Source organism: Enoplosus armatus, chromosome 6 (genome assembly GCF_043641665.1).
Source record: "Enoplosus armatus isolate fEnoArm2 chromosome 6, fEnoArm2.hap1, whole genome shotgun sequence".
Classification (NCBI taxonomy): domain Eukaryota; kingdom Metazoa; phylum Chordata; class Actinopteri; order Centrarchiformes; family Enoplosidae; genus Enoplosus; species Enoplosus armatus.
The window spans coordinates 22555101-22572995 of record NC_092185.1 but is presented as its reverse complement, the minus strand read 5'-3'; the positions used below and the strand labels follow the sequence as shown (position 1 = coordinate 22572995).

The following is a 17895-nucleotide window of genomic DNA, read 5'->3' as shown; positions in this document are numbered from 1 at the left end:
TCATGTAGGGAATCATTTGGTCGTCTGGATGGAGCAGAGTAACACGACGTGAGCACACAGCACCACAGATCTGCAGCCACAGGCAGACAGTGTGTGTTTCTTAGTTCATTAGTACAACGACGATGGAACCGAACAACAGGAAAATAGTTTGTTGACGCCGTGATTGAATCAATCCATCATTCTACTGTATCTCTACCTCTACATCGTAAATATCATGTCACATTATATCACAACTGATAGCGTTTGTACCATAATGCATTTCAAGAAAAAAAACATGGAACCTAATCTAAAAAACAAAGAGTACGTTTTTTTTTGTTGGGTTTTTTTACAGTTCCACAGTTCCAGTCTACGGGTCCCACTAAGCCATCTCAGTTAGCGAGCATGCACAATACCAAGACCCTGGAAATGGCTCACCTAATTGGAATGCAGCCAGCGTTACTGATTACACCTATTATCTGTTTAAATGTCTGATGTGAAAAAGGCCTATTGTTGGGTTACATCTTTTTTTTCTTTTTAAATGTTCACATTTTCTAAATGTTGAAAATATAGATGTCAAAGTTATATATAACGGATTGTAATCCTTATTTATGCCAAGGAATAAAAGTTTTTCCCACTCTTGTATAACCAATCTGACACCAAAAAAAGGGACATATTTTCCCACGATTTTGCAGTGTCAATACATTAATGAGTCATAAAACGGTCAACAAATAGCACAGGTAACAGACACAGGGCAGATCATACTGTTTACCATCTCTTAAGTTGCTGCCGTAGTCTTACCATCGAAAGATAAGTACAGTATGTAATACTGTATGTAATAACTCTGCTGTGTCCTTTGTGTATTAGCGGCATAATTACAATTAATACCTGGGCCGATCTGATGCAAGGTCAGAGGTGATCCGAGTTTATTAATCACCACTAATTACTTTACGATCAGCTCATTTGCAGAATCTCATGAGCCCCTTAAAAACAGGCAGCAGCGACGGCTTCCACTAATTGATACCTTGACAGTCAAAATAATGAATACTGCATGAAGTGAATGGAAATATCACATTTGCATGAATTATTAGCGTGCTGGCTGTCCCTCTGGGAGCACGACGGGAAGGATGATGAGCGATGGTGACACAGACAGAGAGTATCGCTGTCTCTCTCTGGTTTCTAGCAGTTTGTCCAGCTGCATGGATCACAGCTGTGGATATCAAACTTTGTCTGAGGGGAGACGATTTATATTCTTGTGAGAAAAACAATGGCCTAGAAGATTATACAGGCACTATATTGGCTACTGTAATGTGTTTTATTCCAGGAGCAGCGTGTCATTTTATTCATCCTGTCTTACATTGCAAGGATTTGGCAAGCTTTTTGCACCACAGCAGAGCCAATACTGCTGGGGTATGAATTTGAGATGAATAATCTGGAGACCCATTTTTGTTTTCAAGAACAAAAATGGCGTTGCGACCAAGCGCTTTACAGGAGGAGAAAAACCCCACTTCTGTACAGTACCGTGGATAACTGCAGAGTACAAAGCCTGCCTTCCTGTTCCACTCAGTCTTTCTCTCTGCGTCTATATCCACTGAGGTAGATGGAGAGTTAATCAATTCTCACTGGGCTCTAAAAGGCCAGGGCTCAGGCTACAGCCTCCTGCTCAAGCTAATATCACGCTCTGTCTTTTAGCTCCACCCACTCCGCCTCCTCACATCTGCCTCAATTTGGAGATTCTCTCCAGTTTTTACATGGATGTTGTCTTGAAACCTTTTTTAAAATAAATACAACCCACTGGATGCATTGATTCTACTGTTTTCTAATGCAGGGCATATCAGTCACTATATGTTTCTATGTCTTGACGTCTACAGTATGGGATTATTTATCTTTTTTGAACATGACCGAATGGGGGGAAGAGAAGAGGAGAGAAACAGAGGAATATAGTGGGGAGGGGGGGGCAGCAGTACGTAGGTGAAGACAAAGAAGGGTGCAGGAGGAAAAGATAAAGAAATGAGCGCCGCTGGTGTTCCTTCTTTTCAGGGTAAAGTTAAATTGAAACATGCACAGCTATTACTGCCAGCCCAGTGACTTAGGCTCTCATCCCTACTCGTGGATTAGCACTCAGACAGTCCACTTAGACCTTTGCCGATAAGCTCCAGCTTCTGAAGAGGCACTCTTTGGAAGAACTGGCTAACCATGAAATACCAAAAGTGTTGCTCAAATTATATGAAGAGTGATTTTGAGTAAGAGGTTAAAATGTGGTAGATAATCTGCACCATTTGACTTAAAGCGGACAAATGTAATTTTTATCTTTTTCTTATGTAAATGTAATTACTATAACATAGTAAAATAAAAGAAATGGATCCTTAAGTATTTCTATAATATTTTATAAAGTGGCGTGAAGTGGCCTGCGTAGCTGTCTTTTCTGATACTACCACTGGCTACCAAAGTAAGAAAATTCTATTCCTTCTTAAACCACGGTGCACAAAAAAATCTTTTCTGACAAAGTTTTCTGACAATATTTTCCAAGGTAGCCATTACTATATCCCTTTACTTTATGAGTAGTCAATGTTTGTGGTTTTTTTGGGCCAACATGGGAAAGTATATATAGCATGGAGTCCCGACTCCAATACCTCCACTCCAGAAACCAACTGTTCTCTTTCCTTTTTTTTTAATTTAACATGTGTTTTCCTCTCTTTTTTTACGTATCGTGACATGAGGCCAGGGATTGCTGTTGTTTAAGGTACTGGTGAGTCAATAAATATGGAAGTCCATTTACGTTTAAAGGCTTATCCGAGCTGCAGGTTTTCTACTGAGCTCATAAACAGCTCCAGTGGTCAGTAGTGCTGTGGAACACTGCAACAGAGAATCTAATAATACAGGTTTGCTAAATGACTGACAGCTGCGGCCTCTGTGTTTGAAACAAAGATACTTTGGCCTCCAATCTCTGCTGTCTCTCTCTGCAGTAAAATCTACTGTAGCCTTGAAATCTGAAACACACACACACACACACACACACACAACCTCCATCAATATTAGACTCGTCAGCAGCGTCTCTGCTTCAGTTTGGCTATTTGACTCTTTGAGCTGATCCATCCCCTACGCAGCACCGTTAGAGCTCTTTCTCACTGCCCCTAACAGACAGTATAATGACATCACAGCCCTAGACAAAAAGGAGTGTGTGTGTGTGTGTGTGTGTGTGTGTGTGTGTGTGTGTGTGTGTGTGTTACAGGGAAAAAAACAGTATGAATGAGAGTGAGAAGAAGAGAGAGCACAGGAGATACAGCTATAGGACAAGAGAGACACTCGACTGATTGATTAAACAATGGCTGCTCATTAGAGAGAAACCAGCCCGAGGTTGTGTGTGAGGGAGGGCAGGTGTGTCTGTGAGTGTGTGGGTGTGTGTGTGTGTGTGTGTGTGTGCGTGTGTGCTGTGAATGGCCTGCAGCAGAAAGAAAGATTAAGACAGAGCTGGTGGATAGAGATACAGAGACACACAGAGCAGAGTGCTAAACACACACACACACACACACACGCACACGCACACGCACACACGCACACACACACACACTGAAGCAGAACTCTAACATGAACATGGATATGGGAGTGTGGCTGTGGACCAGCTGCTATATATAGCACACGGGAAAAACTAGGATAACACATTACTGTTCTCCAGCTGACTGCCATAAACACACACACACACACACACACACACACACACACACACACACACACACACACAATCACGCACTCTGAACCAGCACAAGGGAGAAACTTGACATACCATTATTTTGCCGCACTCCACAATGCACACACTAACACACACACACACACACACACACACACACAGATACCATCCAGCCCCACAAACACATACACACATCATTGCACCGGCTCTATGGGAACAGACTCACTGGACACTGCGCTGTATGTTTGGAGGCACAAATGTGGACACACTGCTTCCACATCTGTACAGCTGATGCAGAAGACACACGTACGTAAACATGTGCGTTCATCTTCTCATGGCAGTAAAAAAAATTAAAAAAGAAAGGTTTGACATTCGGTTATTGTGAGAGCATAGTGCTCACCAATGAAGTCGGATTCGAATTCGACTGGGTTACAAGCCAACTATACCGAAAGACAAACGCAAATATCATCAATATCAGTCATTTCCATTTAAAAGAACACACAGCATCGTTTAACTCATGAGCAATAAAAAACACACTCTTGCGCAAATGTATACACTCAGGGTTTTTGCCGCTACAGCCTCACTTGGTCTGTTATGACCATGGGTCATGATGGCTAATGTTAGCTCATGTTAGCAAACTTTAGATAGATATTGCTGTGTAACTGACACTACTGAGTCAGTTCGCTGACTTGATGACTCTTCTCTACTTGTGTTACCGTTACACTATGTTATGGCCTTCACCTTTACCTGACACTACAGTAAAACCTGCCGCAAGCGCTCTCATTTCCCCCCTGTACCTGCTGTCACACAACATACTGTAAGCTAAAGTGTTAGCACGGTACACAGAGGCCAAAACTCCACTGGATGGTGGACTTTGGTCTTTGTGTTCTCATCACTAAACGTAGCCTCGATTTCCAAGGGGCGTTATCAACGGGCGCAGGCCAAAATGCCTCTGGACGCTGCAACCAGTCAGAGCAACGTAACGTGTGACGTAGCGGTAGGCTGCTAGGCTAGGTAGCTAGTTCCAGCATCCAATTCAAATGGCTTCTAGTTCAACAAAATACGATTGGCCCGAAATCTACCATAAAACTAGTATGACCCAAAAGATACATCAGTTCAATGACAAGAGTCGAGTCGCTCACACACACACACACACACACACACACACTCTCTTACCTTTTTGGTGAAGTCCATAGCTTTGAGGATGGAAAGGTTGAGCGTTTCCAATGAGGCCAGAACTCCCTCATAGTCCCCCATGTGCTTGGCAAAGTAGTCTGTACACACACACACACACACACACACACACACACACACACACACACACACACACACACAGACAGGCAAATTGGCACATTACAAAATTTGTTCAACTTTTGGAGTCACAAAATAATTTACAGTTGTTATCTCAAAGTAGCTGAATTAATATAATATATTTCAATTCAAAATAACTGCATTTGAACTGAGAAGTACTTTTTAATATTAGATAAGAGAGAGAATGAGGGCAGCGGCAGGGAAGTGTGTGTGTGTGTGTGTGTGTGTGTGTGTGTGTGGGCAGTCTACTTACCGCAGAGTTCCTTAGTGTCAACATTACTATCACAGCATAGCAGAGGAGCAGCAGAGGGAGAAAAGGGAGGGAAGGAAGGAAGGAAAGTAGGAAGAAAGGAAGGAAAAGGATGGAGAAGAGCAGGGTCAGAAACAGAGGAAAGACTTTCTTTGCATGCAGTCTCTCTAACTCACACACACACACACACACACACACACACACACACACACACAGAGCTGGAGTTTGGCAGGCAGCGAGGGATCTAACAAGACCCTCTGACAGGAGTCTGAATCAATCCACTGCCATCATTCATGCTCAGCTCACTGTGTGGGGACTCATTCGGCAGCAAATTCTTCACCGCCGTAAAAGAAGACTTTCTCTGGCTGACTGACCAGGAGAGAAAGAGGAGAACAAGGGAGGAGAGGCCGTGATGGAGAGGAGGAAAAAGACGAAGCGAGGGAATGAAGGAAGGACGAGGAAGCAGCCTAAAACAGGGATGTGAGGTGTAAGTGATGATGGGAGAGCCGGGGACAGAGGAGGAGACGGGCAGAAAGACTCCATCTGTGCATCCTAATTACTGTTCAGTAAATGCTGCACATTAAAGTGAATGTAACGCAGTAACGGAGGTTTGAGAGTCACTTCTTCACTGCTTTTTGAATATTTCAAATATTAGCAAAAGGCCATGCCCTTTATGCTCTGTGCTCCTTGTTCGACAGCCTGGTTTGATAATGGCCCATTTCATTTCATTACAGCAGCAGTTTCATTTAAATGCACGGGTTCTGCCAGAATGAACCCTGATCCATCACTGTGACAGACGGGCTTAAAAAGAATATACAGCAAAAGTCTAGTTTTACACAACTTAAATATATCCTCATGTTTACTCATGGCATGTGCACTTGGGGATGTTTGTCAGTGTTGTAAATCTGTTTCAACATTTAATCGGCTGAAATAAAAGTGGCAGATTGTTTACACTCCAAATGGTAGATCCAGATGCCGCTTTTCCACAGGGGGGAGTAAATCAGCAATTATTTACTTCTATGCAAGTGATAGAGGCGCCTATTGGGTTTGTTAGGATTAGTTAGTTAGGTGGTTAGTTAGGTACTAAGATTTATCATCCCTCCATGTTGCATTAGTCTTTGGGAATCGACCTTGTAGGAATACGCGAGAGGGATCAACCACATCGTTTACAACAGACAGCCTGCGTTATGAGCTGGAGGTGTGGAGTTTGAAAGACGGGCTTTTACCAGCCAGGAGGGGTCTATTAAAAGATGCTATTGAGTTGCATTTTGGGAAATGCAGGAGACTGACCCATACTAGGGAGTGATGGAACAGAACGCTTCTATTTTAATAAATCCAGCTGTCTACACAGGCTGCACAACGGCTTGTGCTTCACTTGTGCCACACATTCTTTTCTTCTTCTGTTTTATGCTCGTGACTACGGTGATTATTGGAGTATTGGTTTCTGAGCGCAGGCTGACCCACGCTTCCATACTGCTCACGCTAGGCGTCCGGCGTCTCTTACGAGTCCCTCGACTTTATGATGCTCTAGTGATTTAGGGCAATGCTAAATACCCCTTCAATGATGATGACCAATCAGAAGCAACACCGGGCAAAAAATGCGACAAACTCACCCTCCAACAGGGACAAAAAGGGGAGGGTTCAAGTATTCTATGTAAAAACATACTGTAAGTAGTTTTATTTCTTGCATTCATCTGCTTTGTTTGAGTGTATCCGCAGTGAAAGAATGACTTGTTACTCTTAAAACTGTTTTTCTAATAAGATTTGGAGTGATTGTCAGTAAAGTTATGCAGATTTCAACAGGTGCCTCTCTCCGTTGGGACTCCTGGGAGATTTACAGTTTGTTTAATTGACTAAATAATAAGTCTGTCCATGCAATTGGGTAAAAGACAATTTAGTAGGAGCTGAACGAAACAAAAATGAATGCACAAATGGATAAAAAAAAGAGAATTAAAACATGATTAAAACATCACAAACATCAGTCCGGATATCACCTGAGATTTCATGTTCTGCCCCCTCTCCAGCACCATTTCGGGGCACAATGGAGTCAAATAGATACAGAGGAGGACAGGGAGGATTTGAAGCCAGAAAGGGCTGAAGACAGGAATGAGTGGCAGATGGGCAGAGGATGGAGCAAGAGAGAGAGTGATGGAGAAGGATGGAGCATGGAAACAAGAAGAGCCTGGCAGGAAACAGAGACAGGAATCTAAGAAAACAGCCCGACAGGGAAAGAAAGCTGGAAATTGGAAGAAACCAAAGAGTGACAGAGATGGACGGACGAACGACTGGAAGCAGGACAGCGCTCAGTCTCTGCCTGCTCCGTCCCTCCTCTCCATCCATCAACTTCCTGCTTCAACAGGAAACGCTTACGCCCTCATTTCTTCTTTTCCCCGCACCAATCAATAACCTTATCTGCTGTCACATGATAATGCTGAGGCCCGGCGCGCGGCTGCCAAGTCTACTTAACTCTAATGAGTAGAAACTTTTCTGACTGCAGTGAACAAGATTTATAAAGCGCGACCATCGTCCAAGAGGCAAGATGGCTGACGTCAGAGGGATGGCGGCGGTTGCACGGTCCACTTACCGCACTGATTTAAAAAAGAATCTCCACTCAAGGCTGAGCCTGGTGGAGGATTTATATATCAAACCTAATTCAATTCTACAACCGCCATAAAGGTCAGCTTTTGTTCTGCTTGGTTTCATTTTATTTCAAGGCCCCGCAGGTTTCTGAGGGTTGTGTAAATTAGCAGAGCCCGTCTTTTGATCACTCAGATCCCACTGTGTCAGCACACTTCTCCTGATTGCAGGCCGGAATGAGCTGATTGGCTGATTATAAAGGGTCAATGAATTGATTTAATGAGAGCCAAACAAAGCGTCCCAGGGAGCAGCAGACGAAGAGAAGTTAATGTCCTGGAGGGTCACGATGACTATTGCGGAAAACTAGACGATGAGACGGAGAGTAAGAGAAGGTGAAGGACGTAAAAACAGGCAACATTTACTTTCCTCAGTTTTCACTCTTCTTTCATCACTTTCTCCCACTGTTTTATTTTTAAATCTCTTCTCCCTTGATCATTTTTTCATTTAGCCATATTCATATTGAAAATGTCACTTAACGTAAAGGGCTTTGGTACAAAAGGTTCCCCATAAAAGGAGCTTTCAGAACTGGATGTGACATTTTCAGGCTGCTGGATAAATTACATACATTTTACCTTAGCATGCACACACACACACACACACACACACACACACACACACACAAATGTACAAGCACTGTATGCAGATTTGTTTCATGCAGCGACACAGCCATCACACACACACACACACACACAGTGGTGGTGTAGCAGTGCTGACCTGGTGTTATCAGAGTCGATGGTGTGAAACAGCTTCTCCAGCTCTTCCTCGTTCAGCGTGCCATCGGAGAAGAAAGCCTGGAACTCATCCAGAGACAGCTTACCGTCATCTGCAGGAGACAGACACACACATCACATCACATCACATCACTGTGAAATCATTTGGAGCATCCTCGCAAGGAGACCTGAGTTCCCTCAAAGATCTTGACATTTGTTTGTGCCAAAAAGCTCAACATGAGAAGATATTAATGTGGGGAGCCGCCCGTTTAAGCTACCATGTAAATGACTTCACTCTGGACAGGTTGGTCTGCTGCTTTTGAAGGGGATTACAGGAGATAAAGAGGTAATTATTGAAACCTATGATACTGTACTGTAACATTTGTTGCTCTTTGGGGATTCTTTCAAGAGTCTTTCCAAGTCATAGGGATCGAGCAACTACATCGGACTGCCGTGACATTTTGTACAGACATTCGTGGTCCCCAGGGGATGATGATGCACTGATTTTGGTGATTCCCTGACTTTAACGCTGGTGCCACCTTGAGGTTGATGTTTTTTCTGTTTTTTTGTGAAACGTCTCGACAACTATTGGATGGACTGTCGAATAATTTGTTACAAACCCAAACTAATTGTAACCTGGTTTCTCGGCAGGCATCAACGTTTCATCAAGTACTCCCCTCATGGGAACAGTTGGGTCTCTGTGAGTATTATGAAGAGTTCAGTCTAGACCTGTGTCTAGTGTTGTGATTTGGCGCTATATAAATAAAATAAAACTGAATTGAAATGAATGATACTGATCTACATCTCAGACCTTTCCACTCAGTACTGTATGAGTCAGAGAGACGCCTGAGATACTTTTAAAACTCCTCTGGCTGTTCCTCAGTCTGGAACCTGGTTTACTCCGGATCCAGAGAGGGCATTACAGCCATCCACTGTGGGTCAGCTAACCAGAGGATATGACAAGTCTACCACAAAGTCTGTATTACTTGAAATCCCTGTTCAAGGCACACTATTAGTGTTGTCTATGCAAATTGTCTGTCTTCAGTTGCCCCTATTTTGTTCTAAATCACTTGATCATGATGAGGTTTATCATTTTTCATCAGATCTTGACATTTAATACCTGTTTGCTTTGCTGTACCATGTTCCCCACCCTCACACACACACACACACACACACACACACACACACACACACACACAGGCTCAGTGAGGATTCCTGCCTTCTGTGCTTTCTAAAGCTGCTGTGAAATCAATCCAGCATGCGCTTCAGTCTGCTACAAACCTTTAGCTGTATCCCTGCTGTCTGTCTGTCTGTCTGTCTCGGCACTTTGATGAGCACACAATGCCGAGTATGTTTCCAAACCTCAAGGCCTTTTGGAAAGCATTGGGAAGCAAAAAGCTCGTGACAAGATACTGGATTTCTGCTCTTGTTATGTAACCTCCAATGAAAGGTTTGTTTTTTAAATGCTGATGTGTGACGTGGACAATATTTGACACTTTGTACACGTAGGCTTGATCCATCATCGTGAATCCATATGCACACAACCTGTCAGCTCAAACATCAGGAGCGATCTATGGTTAGCAAGCTGATAAACAGCGTTCCACAAGTTTACAATCAAAGATCTTTTGTATCAGACACTGTTATCAATGTCCTTGTGCTCACTGCCAACCATGCAGCATCCCTCCTGCTTGTATTATTGGAAGTAAATAATCAATTCTTCCTGAACAACCGATCAATCACGCTCTCTTTCTCAAATTGTTCGCACACTGATGACTGGACTCGAGTACTACAGCCCTATGTTGCCACGGCCCAATGTTCCCAGGGTGTTTCAGTGTGACTTTTTTTAATTTAAACTGAAGACAGCACCATGATCCCTCAACGTTATGTTGCAAACATAAAGAAGGCCGCCTCTTGTATATCAATTTCTGCAGAATTCTCCCTAATTTATATATAAATATATTTTTTTACTTTATTATGTTTAGAAAAAGTACAATGTTCCGAGCCCAAATTGGCTCTTCATCATTTATATCTCTGGTTCATCTCTGGTACGTTGACGGGTGTGGTCAGAAGTGTGCTCTGTTGCACCTGTGACCACACCCAACAGTGATGTCACGGTGTACTGCCACACCCTGGAGTACACTTCCTACATCACAGCAGCAGGGTGAGAAGTTTAAACACTAGAGGTCAGGAAAAACAAGGTTTTTTTTTACTAATATCTACCCATGACAACAATCATGTCCTAACAGTAACTAAGTAGTTTGAGTTGCCTAACCAGTTCTGCAGAGCCCTTTTTCTCTTACCAATCCAACCAACAACCAGCCATCATCTCTTTTTTTGCTGTTTAATTGTAATGCAGCGTGAGCTCTTTCTGTGGTGGAGTGGTGGCTCTGCAGTAGGGAGTGGTTATTCGTGGCTTTGACTCCATCCTGTATCTGCTTGCCAGTACGCCTGACTGTCTGTCTCACCACATGATGCAGAGCTAGATATCAAATATTAATTCCCTTGCCCTCAAAGTGTGTTTGTCCTTGAGTGTGGCTGACTGGATGCAGCAGGTTGAGCTGTGGGACCACTGCAGAGCGCTGGGAGAGCACAGCGACAGGAGGGACTGCAGAACTTACAAAGGGCTGAATTCAAATGTGCTGCTCTTACGTCTGCCTCATGTGTTCCCCGCTGCTGTTTCTCAGTTGTGGGATTGGGCAAGCATATGTTTATGAATTCCCCATTTTACCGACAAGAATGCATCCCTTTTTTTTTAATTGCCCCTTGCTACTTTCTTCTGCCTCTGTTGTTTCTTTTGTGTGGCTGACACACATCCAGCAGAGAGACAGCGAGCTGCACCGCTCTCTGGCTGTGGCTCAGGTTTTTGACCACTCGGGAGAAAAGGCTTTGCATGCCTCTTTGAAACAGACTAACAAACTGTCAAAACAACAAACTTCCAGGAACTCCACAACCATAGTGGGCCAGCCACACTCCTTTTGGCTCTCCTCCTACCTCCTCTCCATCTCACTTGGTACCCCTATTAGTCTCGCCATCAATTTTAGCCCTCTTCTCTTCGAGCTCCTTGTTAGAGAAACACAAAGCACAAGCGGACTCTCACATGTTGTGCCGTGTTGATTTCTGCTGCACACAATGACTTTCACAGGCGGCTTCCTTTTGGTGAACGCTTGGCATAACCTTTCCTTGACAGAAGGCATGTTTGTTTGCGACGGACTTCTGAAATGCCACTTCTTGTGTCCACAGCACCAGTCCCACTCTCCCCGTCCGCCCGGGCTCCACTATTTATTTGGACTCTGCGGCCGTGACTATTTCTAACCTGCCCTTCTCTGGCGCAGCAGTGAAGCAGCACTGAAAGCAGAGGCACTGGTGTTTAATTCAGCAGTGACCCAATTTACTGCATGCAGCCAGCTACCCCAGTTAGACCCACTCAGGAATTCTCCAGTAACACACCAGAAACGCAGCAACAAACACACGCACACACCACTCAAGCAAAGCAGACAGCTCGCTAACCCAATTTCCCAAAGCATGAAATACACATGTCTAACAAAAAACTACAGCTTCAATAATCCCTAGTCTATACTATACCACTGCCAAGTGCTGGAATAGGTTTCTTTTTTTGTCACATGGGGCCTTCTCACACATACGTAGCGTAATTGAATGTGCTACTTGCTTGTTCTCCATTGCATTCACCCAACAGGACAGCCAGGCTATCCTGGTCAGCATCCACAGACCATTTCAGCTGCTTCCCGTTAGCCACCAACCGCCCTCCTCACTGACCTCATAAGGTGGCAACAGAGGAGGTGACACAACAGCCAAGAGCATCCTGTCCCCTCCAAATGAGACACTGTTGATTTGCCCCTGTTTGCTGAAATGACCTTTATTTTACTGTCCAGAAATGGCCCACGGAGGGAAATCATTCTGATGCAAAGGAAATGACCCAATCTCAGAAATGGCTTCTAAAACAACAGGGAGGTGATGAGTCGGCAGTCCAGGCAAAAACCACCGTCTAAATACAAGATTTGGGACAAAATGTTAAGAGGACAAATCGCCGTATTTTACAAAAAGGGGTCAAACTTATTTATTAATGAGCTTTGGAGGTGCTGGCAAGTGGGTTTTGTTACCTTTAGGCAGAGCCAGGCAAACTGGCAAGTTAGGCTAACCGGCTGCTGGCTGCAGCTTCATATTTACTGTGCAGTCCCACTGTGTCAAAAGCTGTGTTCCCCCACATCATTTGCTCCCCGCGAATATCCAAGAAAAGGGAGGACACAAGGCATCATGGGACTAGGAATACGGTGGATGTGCCATTGTACGATTTCTGCGCAGAGCCCTGTAAAGTCAACAGTTACCTCTCACTGAAAGTTGGGCCTGCCAACACACAACAGTGCAGCTCTGAGTCAGTACATCATGTCTCCTCAGGTGAATTTTATTCCCTGTTTGAAGAGTCTTTTCATTTTGTGCAAACACAACGCCCTGCGCTGCTAATGTAATGGCACAGCGAGATTAAATTATGGAAATCTCTCTCACACACACACACACACACACACTCACTCAGACCTACAAGGACAGAGTGTACTGTGTACCAAATCAGTGCAGGGGGCTGAGGTAAAGAACCTGCTTCCTGTCTCTGTCTTTGTTCTGTCTGTTCTTATTTGTTTTCTACGAGTCCCGCATGACTCAGACCTCAGAGAAGAGATAATAGTTTGTTGTTATATTTACCCACTTTCCCTGACAGCCTATTGTTGTACAGCCTGCCACTTTGTTTTAAGCACAATGTAATGCAAACCTGTGCCACAGTTATTTCAGATCTGCCTGTCAGCCAGAGATTGATAGTTATTAGAATTAGATCAAATGCAAATTTTACTTTTGAGAGTGGATACTGACAGCAGGTAACGATTTTCTGAAAAAAATCATACAATGAACAAATTAACAATCACTGCGTGCCTCACAGGACAGTTGATTTGGAATTGCAAAGGCAAAAACAAATCTTTCCTCCAAGAGAATGAAACCCTGCTTTATTTCCCCGTAATGCCATTGGGGTGTCATTATAACGCCCCGAGGAGTCGTCATAAACAGGATGGCATTTTCACACCTCTTCTTTCATCAAAGGTCTTCATTTAGAAAATACCAGAGAGGAAAATCATGCAACCAAAAAGAACTCTTTGTTCTGCCAATCATGGAAAGAAGGCAGATCTGCCATCTGCGCTGTCGCAAATTACAGGTGGTGAAAATGCCGTCGAGACGCACCCCGTCATTTTCAGGCTGACGGCAGTGAAGTCGTTCAAGATTTGATTCACCTTTGTAAACACGGCAGGTCCGAGTGCTCGTCGCAAGCATGAGTGATTTAAGTTCAACGTTCCTTTTGCAGAGCGTCACCGTCAAGCGACACAGACTGCGGCTGCGCGTTGTGTCGACTGGCTTGTCTGTAAGTATGGATGATGATTGGACCTGGCAGTTCCAGTGGAGCTGATTTGACTTTAAAAATACTATTAAAATGTACAAATGATTTGTAAATAAACTTGTACTACCCAGTCACACCTGTTGTGTACGGACCATAAGCAGACCTCTGTGGAAAAGCGCAGAGGGCGCAAACAAATGCAGGGTCGTCTGGCAATTTGACGCCACCCCTCCCGTCCAAAAAAATGCTGCGGTGCGAGCTCACATTACTGTCCGCTGTAACGTGGACGCCCTATTCCTACTGTCTGCCTCGCGACCCTGACTCAAGATAAAATAATTGCCACCATGATCTTTTTCCAGAGATGTAAAATGCTGTCTCTGGGTATTGTAAACCTTTGCCTCTACCTAAAGGTCTACCCAGTTCCTGGAGGACCAACATGGGACCAGTGTGGTTTTTTTGTACACGTTGCTATTTTGGCCTGAATGCAGCTCTGCGAGTGGAGCCTCTGTTCTGGACAGCGCCGAGGGGGGCCACGTGTCCTGGACCATCAGGACAGCATGAAAGGGTGGAGGTTTGAACACTCCGGGGTGGAGACGACACAAGATGTTCACTAATACAGACCTGGAGTGCATGGTGTGTGTGTGTGTGTGTGTGTGTGTGTGAGAGAGAGAGAGAGCGAGTGAGTGAGGGGACGGTCAGAGCGGTGGACCTACTGCGCTAACTGCTCCCTCTTTTCTCAGTGGAGACTAAAGCGAGGCAATTAGCACTTCCTTCTTCCTGCTGGGCTCCACATCCTGCACACAGCACTGAGGAGGAAGAGCGAGCGAGCGAGTGCGCCTTCACTGCTCCTTCCTTCACTATATGTCTGAGACACACACACACACACACACACACTCAGCCCGTCTCCACATGTTTTTACATACGTTTAATCATGTTTGTTCTGACAGCGGATCTTGGTGCTTGGTTTCCTCTCTCTCTCTCTCTCTCTCTCTTTTTATCATATTTTTGGGGGGCGCTACATGATGGGTTGTCATAGCAACAAGAAGAGGGGAATTGACCCTCCTTTCAGGCTCATGATATCACCATCTCTTTCTCCCTCTGTACACCATTAACACACACACACACACACACACTTCTGCCTCTTTTCCCATTTCTTGGTCCAGCTCCCCCCTTCAGTTATTTCTCTGCTGTCTTCTTATCTTCCTCCCTTGCTCACATAACAACTTGATTTAACTGTTTCTCGTCTTTCTCTCTCTCTCTCTCTGTCTTTACTTCTTCTCCAGCCACAATCACCTGCTTTGTCAGGGAGATTTAGAGATTCGTTCTATGAGCTGGTATTTCCCTCACAGTCTCACAAATCTCACAAATAATTCTTATCAGCAGGAGAGGAGTGTGTGTGTGTGTGTGTGTGTGTGTGTGTGTGTCTGAGGCTGCTAGTGAGCTGTTTCATCTGATAGATGAGGAACAGGAGTGATTCTCACTGAGCTGTCAGCTCTTGTCCTTTCTCCCTATCCATCACTGCAGCCCACCTGGTACACACACACACACACACACACACACACACACACACACATATATATAATTTGGCAGCTCACTTAGCACTCCCTCAAGAAACATTGTTTTAAAAACAGGAACAGCAGTGTCTTACTTTCTAACCAATCCGCTCCCTCAGCTGTTGGCTCTCGCGGGGCGGCGGGATCTTCCAGCGTCCGCTCTGCTCACGTGTCCTCGAGCAAGACGCACAGCATCGCACACCATTACTGACCGGCTGTCTTTGCAGTCTGATTTCACAGTAAGCATAAACAGATGTTCTCACTGATTAGCACGGCACCATCAGAGCAAGTGAAGCCTGAGACCTTGGCAACAATCAAACTGGCCCTCAGTGCAGTCAACACTTCATGTAAGCTTTTAGCACAGACGTCCGTTTGTCCGTCAGTCCAGGCCGGGCGCCAGGATGCCAGGATTAAAAATTGCGAGGGGGGTGGGCGATTTTTTTTTCATATAAATACAATTAATTGATTTAACCATGCAGTAGCCTCAGAATGGCTAAATAACAACAACATAAGGCTACTGTTTTAAAATACAGCAGCACTGGCAGAGAGCTGACTATTTTTTGAATGTATGAACGATTCTCTGTCAAAATCAGCAGGGGGAGCGCGTGGAGACAGCTGTTTGCAGCTGGCGTCTCTCTCTCTCTCACTCTCTCCCTGTCGTTTCCCTTCCAAGTGATGTGTTCTGTCTGTCTTTCTGTCCGTCTCCGCTCCGTTTCAGTGCTGTGGACAGGGACAGCGCAGCGTACACCTATGCAAATATCCTAAAATTATACCGACAAAGTATTTTTCTATAGATAAAGCTCAAACCTCGTGGTGCCGGGCCCACGTCAGTCTCCCCTGGCCTCACGGAGTCGACTAGTCAGCTGACAACCATGACAACGTGGCAGCACTGCGAGATGATCACTCCATCACTCTGAGACACATGAGGCCCCAATAAATAGTCTTAAAATAAATACTTAGTAAGTGATTACCCACGACCTGCGTAGAACCAGGAATATTATAATATGACAACATACACATTGTTCAAATATCCAGGAAGGCACACAGTAAGAATTCATACACAGTGTGTGATGAGTCTAAACTCAACACGCTGCTTTGTGTGCAGCTAAAGAATCACCGTCCTCCTAATTTCCAATAAAAGCAGAGACGGGGGTCATAATTTGTCTTAATGAGATGGACATGATCCTCTCTCTGTCTCCCCAGTGACAGAAGCCCCCCCGGGGTAAACAATCCGCTGTCTGTCTGTCTGTCTGTCTGTCTGTCTGTCTGTCTGTCTGTCTGTCTGTCTGGATGAAGAGATGAGCCCCAGTAGCTGATCATCATTTACTCTTATCTATTTTCTGTCTCAGCAGAGAGTGGAATGATATGTAATCATCATCAATCTGCTGGCTGAACATAATAATGTTATTATTAGAGGGGAGTGTGGCTGCACACAATACACTGGGTGTAATGGTGTGGAGAAGATGTGTGTGTGTGTGGTTTATATGTACAGTTCAGGAGTTACTCTGTGTGTAATGTGTGTGTGTGTGTGTGTGTGTGTGTGTGGGCGTGTATCCTAATGATGAGTAATCCTAGGTGATGGCAGATAATAGCAGTAGCGCGAGTGAGGATGATGCATTCAGGTGCCTGCCTCCGCCGCAGGGCCTATCATCGGAAACCCATTGGCAGCCTCTCCTGCTTCAATCAGCCCTTTGGGGAGGCCTCATTTGCACAAATGGTGTTTTATGGTTCCTGTTACAGCCAGATATGCTCCTTCACCAGCCAGTAATTGACTACCATTGCCCACAACGGTGCTTTTTTAATGCAGCGCGATGGTGTTTAATGGCAGATAATAGAGCGTCAGCGGGCTAAACGAGGCCACTCCTTCGTGTCGTGGCGGCGCTCCTTGTTGTTAATGTTATCACACGGCGCCCTGGTGGCCCGGCAGATTAACAAGCATGCCAATGGACGCCGTCCATATTGTGTTAATTCATAGGCAGATTTGTTCTCATTACAAGCATCAAAGTGTCTTGTTTTATTCAAAAGCGGGCCGCTTCACATGTGAGCAAGGAGATGCTACTATTATTATTATTGCCTCTGACTACAAGGGAATCACTTCCACTGAGGACAAAGTCCTGTTGTTGTCTCCCAGATTTCACAGTTTCAGTTTGATTTACTCACTAAAGAGGTTTCGTACTGTCCAGCTGCCATTAACCAGATGAAACAAGAGAGGAGTTGCTTTGCAGACTTTCTCTGCCCCAGTTTTTCAGCTCTCAGGTTACGTAGTCTAGGCTACTGGCCTACCCTCTCATTGGTGGAGGTCGTACCTACAGACTGAGAGGAGGACTGGAGGTTCTACTCAGGGCTGGAAAAAAGAAAATCGCTCTGCATGTTTTTCA

General features: G+C 44.7%; 1 protein-coding gene across 1 annotated transcript in view; it reads right to left on the bottom strand.

Moving 5' to 3' along the window:
- necab2 (N-terminal EF-hand calcium binding protein 2) overlaps nt 1-17895 on the bottom strand; it is a 101568-nt gene that overhangs the window by 61497 nt on the left and 22176 nt on the right. The window contains exons 3-5 of the mRNA XM_070907956.1: nt 8577-8685; nt 5229-5254; nt 4841-4938 (exon numbers count right to left, since the gene is read on the bottom strand). Coding sequence (XP_070764057.1) covers nt 4841-4938; nt 5229-5254; nt 8577-8685 — 233 coding nt within the window. The remainder of the gene's footprint in view (nt 1-4840; nt 4939-5228; nt 5255-8576; nt 8686-17895) is intronic.